Source organism: Musa acuminata, chromosome BXJ1-5, assembly GCF_036884655.1.
Source record: "Musa acuminata AAA Group cultivar baxijiao chromosome BXJ1-5, Cavendish_Baxijiao_AAA, whole genome shotgun sequence".
Taxonomy (NCBI): Eukaryota; Viridiplantae; Streptophyta; class Magnoliopsida; order Zingiberales; family Musaceae; genus Musa; species Musa acuminata.
Window position 1 is genome coordinate 2,468,774 of NC_088331.1, and position 13,747 is coordinate 2,482,520.

The 13,747-nt window shown below is 42.9% G+C and overlaps 1 protein-coding gene across 1 annotated transcript; it reads left to right on the top strand.

Annotated features, from left to right (window-relative positions):
- The first annotated feature begins 419 nt into the window (after positions 1 to 419).
- LOC135672967 (uncharacterized) lies at positions 420 to 13,595 on the top strand. Its single transcript, XM_065181550.1, has 6 exons — positions 420 to 587; positions 1,545 to 1,645; positions 2,272 to 2,789; positions 2,889 to 3,065; positions 12,837 to 12,969; positions 13,224 to 13,595. The coding sequence occupies exons 1-6, from the start codon at positions 513 to 515 to the stop codon at positions 13,261 to 13,263; spliced, it is 1,044 nt and encodes a 347-aa protein (XP_065037622.1). The 5' UTR covers positions 420 to 512; the 3' UTR covers positions 13,264 to 13,595.
- Positions 13,596 to 13,747: the final 152 nt, after the last annotated feature.

Sequence of the window (13,747 nt, forward strand, 5' to 3'; positions counted from 1 at the left end):
TGTTGTTATAAAGTGAAAAAAATGGAAATGATCGATTAAATTGAATATGCCATAGATGTGGATGTTTTATTATTTGATGTTCTTATTTTAAGATCATATCTTCTTGTAACAAAAGAGGAATAAGACATGCATGCAGATGCTGGACTCTTTAATACATTAAAAATATGACTGAATGTTTGATAATTTAATATTTAAAATTTAAAATTTTGTCCACTAGATCTAATATTTGATTATATATATATATTATTTATACCTCCGAAATCGAGTGAAGTACGATCGATAAAAGCAATTAGTATGATTCATCGAGTCCAATCTCGAACGAGCTAAACTTAAGTCAAACACAAGCACGGACGCGGGTCATCCACCATCGAGCTATTTGAATAGCCCTGGGCCTAAGATGATAGCCGCGTCCAAAACAATACACGCTTAGGGTGGTGGAGGCGTCTACATAAATCTCCAGTTCACGGGGGCATTCTTTCGAGCAGAGAGAAGACCGGCGAAGAAGAGAGAGGATGGGGAAAGGAACTGATCTTTGGGATGACTCCGCTCTCATCGATGCTTTTGATCACGCCATGGCCACCTACAAGGTCCGCTTTTCTGGCTCCAGTCCCTTCTTCCTTCTCCTCCTTTTATCTTCGATCGTTGGGGTGTTCCTTTTCCCTTCCATGAATAGGTTTCTCTTGCGGTGTAGTTTTGTAGGTCAGTCGATGCGTTTACTTCGCGATCTTTATTAGATTTTACCGAAGATAAATATTACTATTAGGGTTCAACTCCATGGATTATTATCTTCATCTCACCCATCTCCTTCAAATATATACTGATAAATTGCTGTGTTGATTATATCGTGTTCAAAGCTGCAGAGGTTTCTTGGAATGGGAAATTTGCAGATTGTAAGTATGAGAAAATGCAAGTGTATGTTCCAGAATTAGTATTAGACACATCTTAGCATGGTAGATGTGCTTCTTTCTTGCTTAGAATGGCCCAGTAGGTAAAACTTACGTTCAGAGCAATTGAGAGAGCCTTAGCAAGAGAACTTGGGTCTTGGTGCCAGTGTAATAGAAAAATGTAAATCAGATTTAATTCTTGTTTTTTATTATCACTTTCTTTCTTAAATAGTGCCACCAAATTGCTTCCTGGATTCTATATTCTGCTCTAGATGTTGTTTTATGCTTATTAATACAACTTAGTCGATTTGTTCCCATCCTTTGCAACAAATGTTGTTCCTGATTTTACCTGCCCACCATAAAATTAGGTTATTATTGCATAATAGGTCTTGCTTGCTTTGAGAAGCTCCAGATGTGTTTTTCCCTATTGATCTGTATTTCTTAATTTTACTGTCTAAATCATGTTATTCAGACTTTGTTTGCACTTTTTCCTGTTTCTAACTGCAGATAGACTGACAATAAGAAGTTTAATGCTTATGTTCTGCATTTTCATGAATTTCGAGCATCTCCTTGATTTTGACCTTCCTCAGGTTTTTCTTTACTTTTCAAGAAGGAAATTTAGTGTAGTATATATTTCTGATAATTATGGCACTCTGTCAGGCAGTGCACAGGGAAAGCTATCCAGCCAATCCTCTGGGGGAAGAAAAACATATAGGTGAAAGTGCTCAAGATGAGCCTGTTCATAGTGAGAATTTGAAAAGGTAGTGTTATTTATTTATTTATTTGTCTATCTATTTATTTATTTATATAGTTTATGGGGTAACAGGAGGTAGTTCTGCGTATCTTCAGATATTCGAAGACTTATATATGATTGAATTTTCTTCTGCACATTAGAAAATTTATTAGCCATATCCTTATTATGCAAAATTAATGTATGTAATGCCACTAGTATATTCATGTCTTAGAAACTTAAGTTGAAGACAATTATTATATTCCTTCAAATGGAGGATAGTATTTGATCATGGAACACCCATCCTATCTCTTGCCTCTTGTTCCTTTGAATATTGATGTTGAAAAGTATCTTCTACTGAGGACCTGAAACCAATTATGAGATGTACATATTATCCATTGATTTTATGCTGCAGAAGTGTTGACAGATTATCAAGGATCATTTCTGCTCTTAAGCTTCTCTCCTACCCTTTTTGTATTATAATGCATTTTAAGGTCCATATGATGAACATTTGTTAAAGTATATTAGGCAAATCTTGAAGCTATTTCTTTGCAATCTTTAAAGTTGTAGCAGTTATATTCATTTTGCCTATACTCTTCATATGATTGGTGGGTTTTGAAGTTCCTAACTTTTCTCTATTTTGTTCTCCTTTTGAAGGCAAATCGAGCATGGCATTGGTGAGAATAATGTTCTAAAAGATGTAACAGAGACTAATATGCCTTACTACAAGTATGTATCATCTACTGAAGGCCATCAGTTAGAAGAAGACAGTCTCGGTGTGAATATACGTGCCATGAAAATTAACTCATCGGACTTCCCTGTATCTACTACAGAAATCGATTACCATAATGATGAGCAAAGTATTGAGTACAATCATCTCCTTAAACAGTATTATGAACTCGAGGAGGAGAGGCAAAAGGTTCTTCAGCAACTCCAGCAAGCAAATTATTGGAATTACCAAACCCCAGTTCAATCCGGCGAATATCAGGCAGAGAAATTTCCTGGAAATAATGCTTCTGAAAGTTGTTCACAACCTCCATGTTCCTTGTGCTCATGCCATTCTTTATCTGCTTCATTGATCCCAGCTTCTGCTTGTGCCATTTGTGGTCCTTCATTTAGAGGCTATTATTGTTGTCCACAAAGCTGCTCTACATCTGTTCTGCATCATTTTTCAGGTGACACATTGTTTCTTTCACAAGAGCAGTTATCCTTGTTCCTGTAAATCTAGCTTTTCTTTTTGCTATGTGGTTATCATTCCTTGCTATGTGCCTAAGGTTGTCAAGATCATGTTCAAAGTGGTATTTGTTCTCTTGGAGGATCACTCACAGTAGATCCATCAAAGCAGACTACAAATACGGATGATCCAGTTGTCAGAATAGGGATGATGGCTGCTGAAAAAGCATTAAGTTCATTGAAAAAAGAAATATCCGTGGATTCTAATATCTGTCAAGGTAGGCACACATATTTTGGGACTATGCTGACCTACTTATGCGGTTTCAACTTTATGATGAGATGCTATTATTTAGTATAGTATTTAGGGTTTAATCAAGTCATCTCATGTTGCCCTATATATAATAAATGACTTTTCTTGTTAAGTATCCTTTCTTTTCTTGCAGCTTTTCTTTTGACATGCCTTATCTTTATTCATCCTTAATCATTTTGGTCAATGCAAGCTTATGATAGCGTCTGCTTGCCCAATATTGATATGTCTGATATTATTCACAACGAATAAGGACTGGTCCCTTTGAAGTACATGGTTGGCATATGCATATTCCTACAAATGTTCCTCTTAGAGACAAGTGACCAGAATATTTAAGTAGAATAGGTTATGAAATGTGGAAGTGGTTGCAGTTGAGATTTTATTGCTTCATTGAAATTTTAGTATTCAGGGTGAATGCATCTAAGATGTTTTGATTCTGGGCACGTTTGGGAACACGTTTAAAGAGATGTGCATTGAGGGCTCAATGTACATTTCAAACGGGAATTGGTGTTTGGTTAATTTTTTTGAAATTGCATCTAACCTGGATGTTGCATTGGAAATGCTCAAATGTTGATACTATCTTAGGGTAGTATTAGTATTTCAGCATTTGCAGGATGCTAATATAATTTTTCAGATTTCGAAAATACTTTTTGATTTTATCTAAAATTACAAGATTGTCTAAATGATTTAGTGAAAAACCAACATGATATATATTTCTATAAGATAAAATTCTATTTATTTATTTTTAATTTTTTTTAAAATTGTTTATATGATTATATTTTTATTTTTTATATATTTGGGTCATACAAATTTTTTTATAAGATTACATTTCTTTATTTAATTATTAATTTAAATAAAAAATATTTTCATTTTGGAATAAATATTAAAAATATTAGAAGGGTAAATTTGTCATAAAATATTCAATGAACTTTTGAAATACAATTTTACCAAACAACACTTACGTCAATGCATATTCAAAATGCAGTTTTTATCTATTGTTTACCAAGTACTTAAGGTCTTCTATAACTACATATTCACTCAAGTCTCTTTCTCCAACTGTACATTAAAAATGCAAATGTGTTTCCAAACGCAACCTCTTTCATGGTGCACACTGCACACTATAAAATTGTTTTCTGAAACACTATCTGATTCTTTTAGTTCATGTACAAACATGCACTCAACTTGGACGCTTTGTGGTGACTTTGGACTATTTGAACAAAAATGTAATTGATTACTTTCTTCTTATTCACTACAGATGGGTCATACGATTCTTTTTGCAAATCTGATAACATGTTTTTGTACTTATTTTTGTTTGGGAAGTTTTTGTAACCGTTAAAACCTTTTGTTCATGTATAGATGTACATCTACAAAAGTGACAATGTTGTTCTAGTGATATAAGTGAACTTTTGGATTCTACTGCTGCATTCAAGAACCATGTATCAGGTCCCTCTGCTTGCTGTGTTACTGTTGCCTTATGAGTTAACTATGAAGTATGAACTATGGATGATGAGAAAGTAAAAAAGTAGTTGGACATTATCAAACTTGACCTTTATAGGGGTCATCCTTCTGTGCTTTATTGTGCAATGAACACTGATAAAAAAGTGAGAGAGAGATGACCATTGAGATTAGATATTGACATATGAAGTGCACCTGACTCTTCTGATCTCTTTCTTCTTTTAGAATGAAAGATGTACTGTTTCTGTGTCATGAATAGTCAAAAGAAGTAAAATCGTGAATTCCAATAGCCACATGAACCAAAGGAAGGTCTTTCAGAAACAAAATGGGAATGCAGTACTATGCAGTGCATTGATATAGACATTCTCATGAATCATGATGGGAGAACGGTGACCAATTGCTTCATCCCCCATTGTCATGATAATTTTAAAACCAAAACAAATGAATTTAGACTGTAATGAACTTTTTAGTGATTGCTAGATATTTTAGTAGAAAATTAGTTTGTTTCCTTGATAAAGTTGCTCCTTTAAGAGTTCTTCGAGTCGTGAGAACAGCCTTAACAAGATTTTGTACATACCTTCCTAAGACCATATATATTGGTGGGAAAGTCATGCACTAGCCCATCCCTTTTTAGATTACTGGATAATTTAGTGAATTTAGACTGTAATGAACTTTTTAAGTGATTGCTAGATATTTTAGTAGAGAATGAGTTTGTTTCCATGATAAAGTTGCTCCTTTAGAGTTGTTCAAGTCATGAGAACAACCTCAACAATATTTTGTATATACCCTCCTACGACCATATATATTAGTGGGAAACTCATGCACTAGGCCATCCCTGTTTAGATTACTGGATAATTTAGTGATAGTACCATATAAAGCAAAAGTTGTTACCTTACTGTGGAATTCTTTTTTTATAGAGTGATTGGATGTTTTAATAATAATACCTTGATCTCTCTGATGTATTCTCAATCTTTTTTTTTCCTTTATCTCATTGTAACTCATTGTCATTGGTTCATAAAACAAGTTGAGGATGAGAATGGAAGTATTCGAGGCGGTCTTGCCACCTTGGTACTAGTGTCATTATCTTTCCTCAAGGACCTAATAGAATGATGAAGGAAAAGGATCAGGCTTTTGTGTTTACATGATTCTTAGGACCCTAGCAATTCTCAAATCACTCTTTCATTATTAAAAAAGGAGTTCTTGTTGCGGAACTGTAGAGCAAGTAGAGCCTCTTTCTTCTCTTTCTTGGGTGGGGGTAGATGTTAGGGTGAGGATAGATGTTGTTGTTATTTTCACCTAATTCTTATGCTCATCAAACAGAAGTGCTATCATTGGCATCTTATGGTTTAATTTTCAACTAAATGGGCTGGGGGCATGTGTAAATACCCTTTTCATGCATAATAGTCCTACAAATAGTAGAGCTTTTGATCATCACAAGAAACTTACAATTGGCATCCTTACTGATTGAAATTATCACTTGTTTCTCTTACCATAGTCTCTCTAAAGAGGAGAGCTCAATGATGTTCAATTATAATCTGGCATAATTTTGGAAGCGAGACGATCATTTCACTTCATTATGGATGACGAGCATCAAATATAATGTAATGTACCATATTGTCACGACCTTAGCTGGAATTGCCTAAGGCGTGAGGCACCCTTGCGGCCAAAGACTCGAAGCTAGCGTGCGTTGCCAAAGTCGCGGGTCACCCGTGCGGCAAAGACGCGAACTTAGCTTGCGTTGCCTAAGTCGCGCTTCGCCCTTGCGATCTTGCTCCGCAAGGATCAGCCACTTTGTAACCTCTCGCAGGTCCCAAAGGACCTGTAAAAGAGAAAGAAAGTTAGATCGAAAGAACGAGCAACGGACAAGTCCCGAAGTCTCGCGAAAAGGGAAGCTTTACAAGCAAATCGTCGAACACCTTGTGTGCACAAGAGAAAAGAGGGAGAGGGAGGAAAACAAGGCTTTCAAGGATGAACGAACAGCTGCAAGCCCACAAACAGCCGCTCACCTGGTCCCAGGCGCAACACCAAGTTCCCGTAAAGGTCACGTGCGAACTTGCGAAAGAGTGTTCAACGCCCGGTATATAACCGAAGCCCCATCCAGCCATGTGCCACCCGGGGGGGTTCCTGGGTGCTGAGATGGCTGACATTTTGGTGAGCGGAGGCAGCACTCCGCTCACCTCCCGCGGCACGCGAAAACGGAGCCGTTTTGGGCTGTTTTGGGGCTGTTTTGCTCGGTTCGGTGAGCGATCGCTTTTGCAACGCTGCAGCTTGTTCGAACTTACATATTACAGCAAAATGACCCAAAACCATGAGAAAACATGCTGTCAAGCAGCTGTACATGCGGGTGTGAGCGACGAACGGTTCGTTGAACGGAGTTGTTGCGGGTGCGCGACGACCGTTCGTGACATTCTCCCCCACTTAAACTGTCGACGCCCTCGTCGACGCTTGTTGGTAGTTGTTGATGACTTCTTCTTCATGTCGCAGGGCGTCTTCAGGCTCCCAACCGGCTTCAGTTCGGGGAAGCTTTCGCCACTTCACCAAGTACTCTGTCTGTTCCGCTCCGCTGGGTAGCTTTATCTTACGATCCGCCAGAATGGTTTCCACTCGCTTCTCGTAGGAGGCTGTGATGGGAGGAAGCCGAGTTGGAACACTTCGAGAAGCGTCTTGCGGATCCGAATAGTAGGCCTTCAGGTTGCTGGCGTGAAGAACGTTGTGAATTTTGAACCACGCCGGCAGCTGCAACTTGTAAGAAACATTGCCTACTCTGCTGATAATTGGGAAGGGCCCTTCATACTTACGCACCAATCCTTTGTGAACTCTGTTCCTGAAGAATTGGAGTGATGCTGGTTGGAGCTTTACCAACACCAAATCGCCAACTTTGAACTCTTGTGGTCGCCTTCCCAAGTCTGCCCACTTCTTCATCCGTTTTGCCGCCTTCTCCAAGTAAGCTCGCGCAATATCGGCATTTCGATGCCACTCCTTTGCGAAATGATAGGCTGATGGACTACTCCCAGTATACCCAATTACCATAGTGTGCGGGGTCGACGGTTGTTGTCCCGTGATAATTTCGAAGGGGCTTTTGTTGGATGCAGAGCTCCGCTGCAAGTTGTAGGAGAATTGGGCGATGTCCAACAGCTTCACCCAATCTCGTTGATTGGCACTCACGTAGTGCCGGAGATACTGCTCCAAAAGCGAATTTATTCTTTCAGTCTGACCATCCGTCTGGGGGTGGAGGCTTGTAGAGAAGTATAACTTTGACCCCAACAATTTGAATAGCTCGGTCCAGAATCGTCCCAGGAACCGAGCATCCCGATCACTAATGATATTGTGTGGGACTCCCCAATACTTCACTACACCCTTCATCATCAGTCTAGTCGCCTCTTCAGCTGAACAATGTAGGGGGGCAGCAATGAAAGTTGCATACTTTGAAAACCGATCGACCACCACGAGTATCGATCCAAGTCCCCCTACAGGTGGCAAACTTGATATGAAGTCTAAGGAAATGCTCTCCCATGGCCTTTCTGGTACGGGCAACGGCTCCAAAAGTCCCACCGGCTTCCGCTGCTCCGCCTTGTCTTGTTGGCAAGTAAGGCATGTTCGAACATACTCCTCCACATCAATCCCCATCTTTGGCCAGTAGAAGGCCCTCTCCACGAGAGCCAACGTTCTGTGAATGCCGGGGTGTCCAGCCCAAAGGGAATCGTGACACTCTTTTAAGAGTTCACGCCTCAAATTGTCCACTCGGGGAACATAAACCCTATTCCCTTTTGTGTAAACAAGTCCCTCCTGGACCCAAAATCGTCGTGCCTTGCCTTCTTTGATGAGCTGCATCAGGGTAACTGCCTGGGGATCACTATACAGTCCATCTCTGATTCGGGAAAGGAAGTTGGAGTGTAACTGACTTGCTTGGCCTCTGCCCTCCAGTTGTGCAGCATTCACGCATTCCACTTTCCGACTCAGCGCATCGGCCACGACATTCGCCTTCCCGGGCTTGTATTCCATTGCCATATCAAATTCAGCCAGGAAGTCCTGCCACCGTGCTTGCTTTGGGGAGAGCTTCTTCTGAGTTTGGAAATAACTCAGGGCGATGTTGTCTGTCCTCAGCACAAATCGCGACCCGAGAAGGTAGTGTCGCCAAACTCGTAGACAGTGAATCACTGCTGTCATCTCCTTCTCATGCACTGGATACCGCCTCTCGGTCTCGTTGAGTTTGCGGCTCTCGTAGGCCACCGGATGACCTTCCTGCATGAGTACTCCTCCAATAGCGAAGTCCGAAGCATCTGTGTGGACTTCAAAGGGCTCTCCATAGTTTGGCAATTTGAGCACTGGTTCTTCTAGGACAGCAGCTTTCAGGTCTTGGAATGCTATCTCACATTTGTCCGACCACTTCCAAGGCTGCTCCTTCTTCAGCAACTCCGTCAGTGGGGTTGCCCGCTTCGAATACCCGGCAATGAAGCGTCGATAGTAGTTGACGAAACCAAGGAAGGATCTCAACTCTGGCACCTTCTTTGGAGTTCGCCATTCCGCAACTGCTTGCACCTTCGACTTGTCCATCCGAATGGAGCCATCACCGATTCGATGCCCCAAGAATAGGATCTCAGTTTGAACAAAGTAGCATTTCTCCCTTTTTACCGACAACGTGTTCTCCCTGAGAACCTTGAAAATCGTCCGAAGGTGCTTGACATGCTCCTCGAGCGTTTGGCTGTAGACGACGATATCGTCCAAGTAGACCACGAACTTATCCAAATACTCCTTGAATAGCTGGTTCATGAGAGTACAGAATGTGGCCGGAGCGTTGGTTAAGCCAAAAGGCATCACCAAGAACTCAAACGCTCCGTATCTGGTCACACAAGTAGTCTTTGCTTCGTCGCCTTCAGCAATGCGCACCTGCCAATATCCCGACCGAAGGTCGAGTTTTGAGAAATACTTTGCCTTGCCCAATTGATCGAACAAGTCCGCAATGAGCGGGATGGGATACTTGTTCTTCACTGTTACTTTGTTGAGGGCTCGGTAGTCGACGCATAATCGGAGGCTCCCATCTTGTTTCTTCTGGAAGAGAACTGGAGCTCCGAAAGGTGCTTTTGAGCTGCGGATGAGACCACCGCTTAGCAGTTCACCTAACTGCTTTCTGAGTTCTGCCAACTCTGGTGGGGGCATGCGGTAGGGTGGTCTCGCTGGAGGCTTCACTCCTGGCTCCAGCTCGATACTGTGATCCACGCCTCTGCGTGGTGGAAGAGTCTTCGGCAACTCGGGTGGCATAACGTCTTTGAACTCCTTCAGGACGTTCGCCACCACAGCAGGTTCTTGAATGGCCTCTTCGTTGAGTGGCTCTAGCTTCATAGCAGCCACGAATGTCAGTTCGCCCTTTCGCACCCCTTTCTTCAATTGTAACGCCGAAATATGTTGGGGCTCCTTGGTTCCTCTCCGAGAGACGGGAACCACGCAGGGGTCATCGCCTCCCATCATACATAGGGAGTTCAAGAACGGCATCGGCACCAACTTCGCCGCGTGCATAAATTCCATTCCAAGAATCACTTGGAAGTCGTCCAGTGGCACGGCCATCATGTTGGTGTTTCCGCTCCAAGTCCCGATTTTGATAGGAACACCCTTCGCCAACCCGGAGATTCGCCTGGCCTCCGAGTTCACCGCTTTCATTCGGCTTGGGCTCTTCTCCAAGATCAACCCAAGTCGTTGTGTTTCACGATCGGCTATGAAGTTGTGGGTAGCGCCCGTGTCCACCATTGCACGGGTCATTTGGCCATTCAGCTTGATGTCTACGTACATCAACTCACCACTTCCTGCTTTCTGTTGCTTTGTCTTGTTGTTCTCCCCCACTTGACCCCGCATAGCGTTCAACAAACGCATTGCTCCCATTCGGGGTCCTTGCGACTCTTCGTCATCGCTGCTGGATTCTGAACTGCTCGAGCTAAGAGCAACAGCTTTGCCCTTGTCCGATCGGGGAGGGTGGATGGAAGCCGTCAAAGCATTGAGTGCCTGTTTCTGTGGGCACTCCCTTACCATGTGCGGTCCTCCGCACAAGAAGCATCCTCCAGGTTTTGAGGCCTTGCCTTTTGGGTTCGGCCCTTTGTGGGAGCTCTTCTTCTTTTGTTCGCCCCCGAGCTCCTTCCCTCGAGAATGTTTTGGAGGGCGATTGCTTGAAGATTGTTTCCTTCTCGCCGGGTCTTCAGAGGAAACAAAGTCGGTGAGCCTTTCTGCAGCTGCAATTGCCCCGACCACATCGGTAACATTCCTTCGATTCAGCTCTTGTTGGGCCCATGGTTTCAAACCATCAAGGAAGCTGAACAACTTGTCCTTCTCGGACGTGTCCTGTATGTCCAGCATTAGTGCAGAAAATTGCTTCACGTAGTCTCGGATGGTGGTACTTTGGCGGAGTTGTCTCAACTTCCTTCTTGCGACGAACTCTGTGTTCTCCGGTAGGAACTGAGTTCTTAACTCCCGCTTCAAGTCTTCCCATGTGTCGACTCGACACCGACCTTGTTGGATCTCCTCCCAACGAGTTCGCCACCAAAGTTTTGCATCTCCGTTCAGATACATTGTTGCTATAGAAACTTTGGTATCTTCAGAATCGGGCCTCGTAGCTCGGAAGTATTGCTCCATGTCGAACAAAAAGTTCTCGAGCTCTTTGGCATCTCTAGCCCCTTCGTATCCATGGGGCTCAGGTGCCCTCAAGTTTTGTGGCGGTGCAACGCGGGTGTTGCCTCCTCCCGCATTTAGCGTTCTTGTGAGCATAGCCACCTTTGCCGTGAGTTCCGCCACAACATCCTGTAAGTGTAGCACGGAGTCCTTGGTGTCATCAGACAGTCGGTCGACTAGGGCCTCGACCTTGTCGATCCTGGACTCCGCTTCCTCTTGCGAGCTCTCTACCCCAACAAGCCTTTGTTGGCCATGGTAGAGTTCCTCCATGCTCGCTTCCAGAACATCCAGGCGGGTTTCCGCCGTCGTGAGTCTCTCTTTATGACTCTTTTTCCCCGTTAGCGCACCAGATTGCGCTTCCTCCGCTCGCGGAGATTTGCCAACTTCTCGCTCATCCTGTTCGCTGCCGCGATCCTCGTGAGCGGCTCCAACAGCATGAGAGCGAGTGTGCACATGCAGCCCACCTGCGGTTGCTTGGGGCAAGGTTCCGGCTTGCCCTGTCTTGCTTGATTCGCCACGATGCTTTGCCATGGCGAAGTTGCGAAGTTCGTTCGCTGTTCGATCGAAGAGCTTGCCCGCTCTGATACCACAATGTCACGACCTTAGCTGGAATTGCCTAAGGCGTGAGGCACCCTTGCGGCCAAAGACTCGAAGCTAGCGTGCGTTGCCAAAGTCGCGGGTCACCCGTGCGGCAAAGACGCGAACTTAGCTTGCGTTGCCTAAGTCGCGCTTCGCCCTTGCGATCTTGCTCCGCAAGGATCAGCCACTTTGTAACCTCTCGCAGGTCCCGAAGGACCTGTAAAAGAGAAAGAAAGTTAGATCGAAAGAACGAGCAACGGACAAGTCCCGAAGTCTCGCGAAAAGGGAAGCTTTACAAGCAAATCGTCGAACACCTTGTGTGCACAAGAGAAAAGAGGGAGAGGGAGGAAAACAAGGCTTTCAAGGATGAACGAACAGCTGCAAGCCCACAAACAGCCGCTCACCTGGTCCCAGGCGCAACACCAAGTTCCCGTAAAGGTCACGTGCGAACTTGCGAAAGAGTGTTCAACGCCCGGTATATAACCGAAGCCCCATCCAGCCATGTGCCACCCGGGGGGGTTCCTGGGTGCTGAGATGGCTGACATTTTGGTGAGCGGAGGCAGCACTCCGCTCACCTCCCGCGGCACACGAAAACGGAGCCGTTTTGGGCTGTTTTGGGGCTGTTTTGCTCGGTTCGGTGAGCGATCGCTTTTGCAACGCTGCAGCTTGTTCGAACTTACATATTACAGCAAAATGACCCAAAACCATGAGAAAACATGCTGTCAAGCAGCTGTACATGCGGGTGTGAGCGACGAACGGTTCGTTGAACGGAGTTGTTGCGGGTGCGCGACGACCGTTCGTGACAATATGCTCCAACTTGGATAATTAGTGCCAGATGATTGTGGATATACATAAAAAATATTACCTGAAGGTTCTGTTCTCCAGTATTCATCTTTATTATAGCCTTCCATTATTATTTTCATCTTCTATTTGCCTCAGATTTATGATTGGTATACTTTGTAAGAACTCTTATAGACTGAATATTTTGTTCTACAACCTAAACATTTTTTTCTTGGATGTAATGCTTGCAACTTGGTTCCTATTATGACTGTAGAGAAGGAGAACATGAAGGATAAAGGAGAAATTTCCGGTGAAGATGAATTCAAGGCATCAGGAGTCATCAGCCAGGAGACTGATCTTGCTGTTGTCCTAAGTGCATGGTATTCTGCAGGATTCCATTCTGGCAGGCAAGATTTCTATTTTGTTCACCAGACATTACAACCCTGCATTCTTGTTCTGGTTTTCACTGTCTACCTCTCAAACATTTACACGTATCTTTCGAACATATACAATTAAGTTAGATTTATATTACACATTGACTTTATTATAAATAGCCAGAATAAATTTTGCTGGATGTCTGTGAACCAGATATATCTTGCTTAATTTCTTCCATTAGTACCTGAACTAACTACGATTGGCAATAATCTTATGTGTTAAATAGGTACCTGCCGGAGCAATCAAGGCGAAAAGCATCACAATAGAATCTTAACTTTTATGACGTCTTGGGTGGAAGATAACAGTTCTAGTCGTATGATGTCAACACGGAGAGCTACTAATACTAGTAGTATTTAGCGTCTAGAGATGTTCGTAATGTCTTTGTCCCGGTTACTTGGACTTTCTATCTTTTGAATGTACGACGGAGAGTCATATGTTGCTTGCGCTTAATGAGTTAGGTTCGTTTTCGTCATCATGTGGATTATACAGAATCCATTCTTATGGGATCTTTGTTGAATTGATCATTATGTAGAATATTAACATACGATAGTTTATTTCTGGGAGATCAGGGTACAACAGTAAAATTGTTTCTTTACAATTTGAAAGATCAGAATTCGAATTACGAAAATAATTTCTTTAAATATTTAAAAATAAAATTATATCCGTTGACTTTTCTCATATTTTGTTTAATTAATTATTATGTAGCATATTAATATACGATAGTTTATCTCTAAGAGATCACGGTACAAT

Excerpts from the sequence above, each read along its gene's own strand:
- LOC135672967 (XM_065181550.1), top strand. The coding sequence starts at position 513 with ATGGGGAAAGGAACTGATCTTTGGGATGACTCCGCTCTCATCGATGCT. Across the intron at positions 588-1,544 it reads ACGCCATGGCCACCTACAAG|GCAGTGCACAGGGAAAGCTA; the intron begins GTCCGCTTTTCT and ends GCACTCTGTCAG. Across the intron at positions 12,970-13,223 it reads GCAGGATTCCATTCTGGCAG|GTACCTGCCGGAGCAATCAA; the intron begins GCAAGATTTCTA and ends TGTGTTAAATAG.